We start from the raw sequence: 8849 nt of genomic DNA on the forward strand, positions 1-8849 counted from the left end.
TGCATATCATCTTTCTAAAACTCATCCCCGCAATTACCTAAAGAGGGTAATATTGGATTAGAAATGATTGAGAACTGAGCGATCACATACCTCTGATCACAATTAGTCACCGATCCCTGCGGGGATTCCCTCCTCCCCTCTCTCTGTCCCCCCAGCACTAATTGGAGGAACAGACGGGGAGAGGGCAGGCACACTTGGCTCAACCTCTAGAGAGGCATGGCCAGTAGACTTGTGCGCCATCAAAAAATTTGTTTCGTTCCGTTTCGGAATATCCGTTATTTCGTAATTCGTATCCAAAACTCAATTCGGATTCGTACGAAATACGAATTTTCGTTAGTTTCGGTACATTTTCATACCTTTACGAACATTCGTTATGATGAAGATTCCGTATCCAAATTTCGTATTTCGTATTAAAAAAAACTACCATCAACTCCAATATAAATGTACTTTGCTTTTTAACTTCATCATAACGAAGGTTCGTAATGGAACGAAAATACGTCAATGGAATTTCGTATTTCCTGCCTGTATTGTAATGCAACTCTCAGCAGCAGAAGAGAACCTCTGATTGGTCAACCAAAACAAAATACGAATTCCGTTAACGGATTCCGTATCCGAATTACGTATTTCGTATTTTTAAAAAAACTACCATCAACTCCAATATAAAGGTACTTTGCTTTTTAACTTCAATATAACAAATGTTCGTAACGGAATGAAATTCCTTCAACGGAATTTCGTATTTCCTGCCTGTATGTATTGTAATGCAACCCTCTGCAAAAAATCTTGTCATGTTGTTCAACCTTATTTACAGGGGTAATATTAGTTCCTGTTTCAAAGAAATTCGGATCCGAAATTTCGTATTTCGGATATAATTCGAAAACTGCAATTCGGATTTCGGATGTTTCCGAATTTACGAATTTCAGGAGAATTCGTACGAATTTCGATTCGTAACGAAACGAATCGCACATGTCTAATGGCCAGCTGCTTTCCAAGCTGTGCTCTCAGCATATAACGGGCAATAACCTATTACATGCTGAGTTTTTGGGATACAGGAGGACATTAGTAAATGTAAAGAGACTACTGCTAAAAAAAAGGTTCGGCCATAGCTCTCTTTTAGGACAGCTGTTCAAATCTGAAGCTATTAGTGTCTCAGTAAGCAATCTGTGGTCCTTGAGCCATCTTACAAGTTCCTTCATCCACAGGGGATGAACCTAAAGCTCATCCTGTATGGATAGTTAATTCATGAAGAATTTTGGTTTGGAGCACTCAGGGGATTACAAAAAAGTGTTTCAGTAACAAGGTTCTGTAACAGACATCACTCCGCTACTAGCGTGATATCATCCCTGAGGACCGAACTTCCTTAGAGACCCCTCAGGGACAGGAGGTGATGGGAAAAGTATCAGTACTTGGTATCTGTGCATCCCTAAATATATCACATAGACAATCGGGTAATTAGAATTTGTTTAGGGGCTAGATAGGGTTCAATAAGGAGAACTTCAGAAGATCAGAAGATTTGTGGTGGTTTCAAAAGATCAGCCAGTTCTAGAGAGGATGGACAGACATCTTCCTCTCTATTGCCAGAGTAATAAACAAGGTAATCTCTGAACTATGTTAGTCTGAAACTCAGCTTTATAGGAAACATGTAAGGAGACAAACATGGAATTGATGGCTTATCTGTCTGCTCCTGCATTCTATACTACATTGTAAGGTATACAGTCCTGCACGCTGCACTTTATATGCTATGTTGTACATTACATAGTCCTGACTGCTGCACTCTATATGCTATGTTGTACATTGCATACTCCTTATCAAGCTGTTTATTGCCTTAACAGTAGGTTTCACAATAGTTCCTATCAACTTTAATGAAATTCTTCTTTAAAGTGGTTCTAAACCCTCCGGTTTTTTTTTCTGCCTATATCTACTGCTAGCAAGCAGTGGATATAGTCAAAAAGTTAAAAAAACAAAAACGTTTTAACGGCAGATTAAATTTACCTCCTTACCGCTGCGTGCTCCCGCGCTGAGAATCGGTACTCCTTGTGCAGCCGCAAAGGATCCTGGGGCGGGCGAATGCGCAGTTCGGATTTTCGGCCGGGAGACGAGCAGAGACGCAAGGTAAGTCTATGGACGCGTGCACCCGAATGCAGACACCGCTGGATCGGAGAGCCGCCGCACCACTGGAGGGACAGATGGAAACATGAGGAAAGAAGAAAAAGATCGGATTAAAAGACATCATTTAAGGTAAGTGCTAACATTAACATGGGGGGACATTAACATTAATGTCACTTTAAAGTGTGATCAGACAAGGTGTATATATAATGGAAGATTTTCATTTTATAGAAATGATCCATTGTGCCGAGGTTTATGTGTCTGCGAGACTAGCACAGTAATGAAAGGACTGTGATGTATGAGTGCAGTGTATACAGCAAGTTGGCTCAGACTCAGTTTATCCTATACCTCTACCACTGGTAGGTGGAATCTGGACATTCACACCCCTCATTATACATGCCACAGAGTTGCTTTCCTTAGGCCCCATTCACACCTATGCGTATTGTAATATGCGCGTCTGTCGCGCGACCGTCAGGCGGTTTTTTTACCGCGATTCGCGGTAAAAAAGCCGCGCGACCGTCGCGCGATTCCAAAGGCTACTTGGCAGTATACTAATGGAAAACGCCCTACAAAACGGACCAATACGCAGCAAAAAACGCTCCGGGACCTTTTCATGCGTGGGCCGTTTTGTAGTGCGTTCGGGACGGGCGGAAATACGGACAGGTGGGAACGAGGCCATTGACTACAGTGCTATTTATTTTTTTGACCGTTTTGTAGAGCGTTCATCGAGCGTAGGACGCGCTACAAAACGGTCAGGTGTGAACCAGGCCTTAGTTTTCCCCCGGGTGCCCCAAGTCTTCCACAATCCTAACAACATTTGTATTAAAAGAAAAAACAAACCTCTAATCATCTTGTACTTACTGGAGTCCATGTAACCCTCTGCAGCACCTCTTCTGGTAGTGGAGACCTGCTGCAGTCAGGATCTGTCTACCAGCCTTGCGTGGTCATGTCATGATGCTGACTCTGAATATCTTCATGACCCCCTTTAGGATTCCACCGATGGAGCAATGTGGGAACTGCAAGAAGTTTGGACACTGTAGACTCGAAGAGAGAAGACCGGGGACCGGCCTCTCAGATGACTATAGGTTTGCGTATGTAAACTGGGCTGTTAGGGTTTTTTTTTCATTATGTAGACAGAAGATCAGCTATAAAGCAACACTTTCAGGAAACAAATGTTAAAAGGTCACCTTGCAGAAGAAGAATTATATACTTACCATTGTGTCAGGAGATGACCCCAGTCTGCAATCTTTTGTAGAGCTAAAATGACCAAAGAATCTTCAGCATACAACATGCTTCCTGGAGTGTTGGATGCCCACTATGACTACTGCGTGTTGTGTTTTCATGGGCCCTACCTGCCAGCGCTACATTACTACTGTAGAGCCGGTGGAAGGAACGGTAACTCACAAAGGGGGGAAACAGTCATCCAACACACCTGGAACTGCGACACATACAGCAGATTTGTTTGGTCGCTTTAGCTCTGCAAGAGGATGAAGCTCGGGGTCACTACCTGCTGAACTACTAAGCATATCAACCCATCCTTTGGAAACTTATTTTGGTAACAGAGTCATTTTAATGTATTCTCAAAGCAATCCACATTTTCTGAATTCCGCCATTACACTTATGTCCAGCATATTGTGACATCAGGTGCTGCATTAAAAGGGTCATTTCCTGTCCTTGTTAAACAGTAAAAGACTGAACATTAGACATTTTCCAGCATGAGTGTTTCCAGTACAGCTCATTGCTCTGACATTTTCTCTCCACTTTCCTGTAAACTTCTTCTCTTTCCTGTATAAGGGATGGCTGCTATCGGAGGTTTACATAGGTGCCAAAGCTTATCAAAGTCCATTTATGTATCTTTTATTGGGAGCAGAGAGATCAAAAAGATAACAGCTTGTAACCAGGATTGGCGGCCTAGCTAGATTGCACAACAACAACACACTTACTGTCAGAGAAATCTTAGTTTTATTGAAGCTTTGGCAATAAATGATGATTGGTGCAGTAAACGCATGTAACACAATACCAGACATTGCATTGCAGAAGATGTGCAGCTCAGTGTAACGTGTCAGTACAAGACATGAACTATCCAACTCCAGACATCAAAGTAATCATTTCCCCCAGTCCCCAAAATAAGTAAATGGATGAAAACACATAAAATGAACTGAGAATTATGTTACTTATGATTCTGTTGACCATCTCAATTGTTCTCATGTATATGGATGTGATATGGATGTTACTAGATGACTGGTGGGGAGCCTTAGCACATCAAGTAAAAGTCCAGTTACAGAAGAGTTTATTCCCCTTGTGATGGATACTTATATACAATGCAAATAAAGCGCATTGGGTTGTATTTATCAAAACTGGAGCAGACAAAATCTGATAGAGTAGATTTGCACTGCAGCCAATCAGCTTCTCTCTCTCATTTTCAAATCTTGCCCGAGCAAACTGAAGAGAGATGCTGATTGGTTGCGATTGGAAACTGCTCCAGATTCTGTTTCCTCCAGTTTTGATAAATCCCCCCCACTGATTATAGAGACACAGCTCAGTTATACATCAATCCACTGTACTCGCTCTGACTGGGGCCACACACAATCATCAATTTCTGCGGTAACTTCTATCTGTCTCAGTCCTGTATGTGGATTAATTGCATAAAAAGAATCATTCTAATCTATGATTGGACGTCATAATTCTTCACATTCAAAATTAATCTCTAACACGGACATCGAAAATCAAACATTAAAATCAATAAGCAAACGCAGAGATAGAGATCGCTAAATATACGCCATATATATACATATCTCATCTATTCCTGTTACAATCGAGCTTGTACCTCCCCTTTCTGACTACTGAGCTTTCCTATTGGTCAATTAATGTGATGTGAAGTGTCTTTAACAAATATGAACACTAAGGAGTTGGAATCAGTGAGAATAAAGCTTTCAACGAAAAGTTAAAAACGGCATATATTGGGGTGTAATTATGTATAAGGGGGCCCTATAGCAAGATTATTAAGAGGTCCATTTCTCTCTACTCTCCATCCCCAAGGCAATCCGTCTAGAAATCTTATCTACCTTCATATTTTTTTAATAAGGTTCTCAAATTGTATAAGTATTCCGACTATTACAATCTGTATCATTTATTATGTAGAAAGACAGTGTTAGGACCCCCAGTTTTGCTGGGCCCCGTAACAATTGCATGGGTTTCTCTGGTTATAGTTACACCATATTGCATATTATTCAGCTGCCTATACAACTGGATCTACTTATAAACACCGGAGACCTCTGCTTACACCCACAAACCATACCATAGTTTGATTTCTAGTAAAGTGTATTACTATGCCAACAAATACAACTCCAGCAAAAAATTGCAGCAACAAACAATAAAAACCCCCTGCAGGGTCCCGCCCCCACTATTCAATCCACCGTATGCAATAATATCAACCGTTCGCACCCAAAATCCCACCACAATTAGATTTCTAGTAAAGTGTATTACTGAGTCAATGCAATTAAACACTGTGCGCCACTATAGTGACACCTCAGGTCAGAAATTAAATCTGATTTTAGAATCTATTACGATAACATGTTACTTATATGTACAACCAGATATGATTCCAGAAAAAAAATAACAGTGATAAACAATTAAAACCCTTACAGGGTCCCGCACCCACTATTCAATCAACCGTATGCAATAATATCACATTAACAGTAATCCAACTTAAGTATATCTAAAGTCATCTGTGTCTCATTAGGGAGGGAACTAGACAGATATCCCGGGAACAACTGTCACCATTGGAATAGCATAAACCCCCACAGGAAAACCCGACAAAGCTTATTTAAGAGAGCTGATCAGATCTGTGACTATTAGCCACTGAGTAAGCAATCTGTGGCCCTTGAGCCATCTTAAAAGTTGCTTCATTCACACGAGATAAACCCAAAGCTTTTCCTGTGTCTGTAGTTGGATTATGAACAATTTCAGTTTAGTGGGCTCAGAAGATTTTTTAAAAAGTGTTTTGGTAGCAGGGTCCAGCAGGGGACACCACTCTACTATTAATGTAGTTTCATCCCAGAGGACCGGACTTCCTCAGAGGCCCCCAGGTCAACGGGACAGGAGGTGATGGGACATTTCTCCAATGATATCACAGCAGAGCCAGAATAAAGAACACTTTTTGTCTTGGTAGAGAGGGAAGAAGTCCTGATGACCCTTGTTACCCTAATTTTCTCATCCTTATTCCTGTATTGTTTAAATAAGAACATTAATATAAAGCTATTTGTCTTTTTTCATTGGAGATGCAGTACATGGGAACATGGAGGAACAACAGTCCAACAATGACATCTTCATTTTTATACCGTGGTAATATCATGTTATGGAGAACAGTCAGAGTTTAATAGTGTGTAGTATTACTACAGGGGACTTTCCTTCATGAATACTTACTACATATTTACAGATAGATTTGTTTCCTGATTCTGAGCTTCTAGATGAATTTCAGCACTTAGGTGAGCATTATATGATTCTTATGGTGGAATCTTTAAACACATAGAAAGCGGCATAGAGAGGCTCAGTGAAGGTGGCGGTGAAGGTGTGGAGGTGTCTGATTGGGTCACACTGCTGGTAGAAGGACAGACGTCCTGCATCATAATCCAGATAGATCCCGACAGTCTTTAAAGAAGAGATCGAGCCTAAATATATAGTAGAGTTCTTGTGCTTGGCATAAAGTTTTCCTCTTTGGGTCAGACCCCATGATTTGACATTATAACCTATGTAAGATTCACTTCCATCTATCTTCCTTTCAATGCTTTGACTGGCCACCCCGATCAGCCATTCCTCTGCTCCACTCACATCCACCTCCCAATAATGTCTCCCTGATGAGAAGCTGCGTGTATTTATTACCTGTCTGCATATAAACCTCTCTGGAACATCTGGTCTGGTCTCTGGTTTATCAGTGTAAGTAGCTGATTTGAGATTCTGTGAAACAATAATATAATAATTGGCTGTGTTTATATCCAGTGAGATGTCTGATTTCTCCATCACTGGGAACTGTCTCTTGATCTTCAGATCTATCAGACTGTCAGTAAAATGGAGAAGTCCTCTGTGGAGCATCTGTGAGATCATTCCTTCATCCAGACATCCGGCATCTCTTACATCACTGTTGGTGTCACCACTCCCAGGAATGATGTCATCACTGATCATTTCTTTCTTTAGCACAGTTAATGGATCTGTGATCTTATGTAAGTCCTCAACTTCATTCCCCTTCCTGGTCAGCTCGTCCTTCTGTGTCTCCAGCTGCCGAATGAGATCTGAGACTTTCAGTAGGATCTGCTCCTCCTGTCTGGAGGCCTCGGTCAGGATTCTCTTCTCTACACCATCCAGCTGTTTCCTGATGTCTCTAAACAGCTCAGTGACTCTCCCGATGACATCAGCGGCTTTTCCCTTCTCTTGTGTCCTGTGATTTTCCAGATTTTGGATTCTCTTCTCAGTCTTCTGTCTCTCGGAGTTCAGTTTCTCAGTAACATCTTTCAGCTTCTCTTTCTTCTTCTCAGAGGCCTCGTTCAGAAGCTCCACCTGGTGTCCTTTGTGGTCTCCAGCCACCCAGCAGGACATACAGATACAAGCTCTATCCTCTGTGCAGTAATATTTCAGGATCTCTTTATGTGTGGAGCATTTCCTGTCTTTGAATGATGTGGTGGGTTCAATTAGAATGTGATCCGCTGACTTGCTGTGGTTGCTTAAGTGTTTTTTGCAACATGAGGCCTCGCAGTGCAGACACGATTTAGTAGCTGGTACAGGAGGATCACAATACGTACACGAGACCTCTGTTTCCTCCCGGTGAGCAGATCTGAAACGTTCCACAATGTTACACAACTTCCTGTTCTTCTCCAGTAGAGGACGCTTTGTATACTCCTTTCTGCACTCCGGGCAGGAGTAATGGCTAGACCCCTCCTGTGTATCCAGCACAGTCACAATACAGTCCCAGCAGAAGTTGTGTCCACATTTCAGCGATACGGGGTCCTTATAAAGGTCCAGGCAGATGGAACAGTCCAGCTCCTCTCTCAGGTCAGAAGTCGTCATTCTGGGGCAAAAAATAAAGTTCTGATATGACTCAGTAGAAGGAGAAGCTGGGAGCGGCTGATCCGTCCGGTACACAGAAGTGAATGTTAAAAATATTTCTGTAAAAGATCATTCACAATGCGAGCCGTTTCATGTATAATGAGATCCTCCCTGAACACTTAACTCTTTGTTTGCTCTGGTTTGATAGAACAACTCTATTAGTTGAGGAATTACTATAATAAAATATATCCAAACCATCTTGCCAAAAAAAAAATATATATTTACATGTAGCCCTCAATTTACACCAGGGTTAGGTTCCTGAAGGAATGGTTGCAAATAGAAACCAAGTACATTGAAACCCTGCATAAAATGTAAGTCATTGGGAAGTGAGGGAGTTAGGTTCTAGGCAGGGCCGATTCAAGGATTTTTGCCAACACAGGCAAAGGTGTATTTTAGCGATCCCCCCCACCCCGCACGCCCTCAGACAGCTGCTTCAAAAAAAATTGAAAAGGTTAGAAAACATTTGGTTTCGGCCTGACATTTTATTTTTCATTTCGGTTTTGAAATTTTCATTTTAGTGCACCTCTAATTTTTTTTCTTTTTTTTAAAACTTTTTTTATCACTTTTTTAATTTTTTTAATTTTAATTTTTTTACTTTTAAAATTTTTTATTTATCTGATTATCTTTTATTTTTTTATCTTATTTTT

General features: G+C 41.1%; 1 protein-coding gene across 1 annotated transcript; it reads right to left on the minus strand.

The window, feature by feature from the left end:
- Nucleotides 1-6597: 6597 nt before the first annotated feature.
- On the minus strand, nt 6598-8163 carry LOC108803501 (E3 ubiquitin-protein ligase TRIM39-like). Its single transcript, XM_018575339.1, has one exon. The coding sequence runs from the start codon at nt 8161-8163 to the stop codon at nt 6598-6600; it is 1566 nt and encodes a 521-aa protein (XP_018430841.1).
- Between the last annotated feature and the right edge of the window lie 686 nt (nt 8164-8849).

Source organism: Nanorana parkeri, unplaced genomic scaffold (genome assembly GCF_000935625.1).
Source record: "Nanorana parkeri isolate BGI_ZX_2015 unplaced genomic scaffold, ASM93562v1 scaffold3804, whole genome shotgun sequence".
In the NCBI taxonomy this organism is placed as follows: Eukaryota; Metazoa; Chordata; class Amphibia; order Anura; family Dicroglossidae; genus Nanorana; species Nanorana parkeri.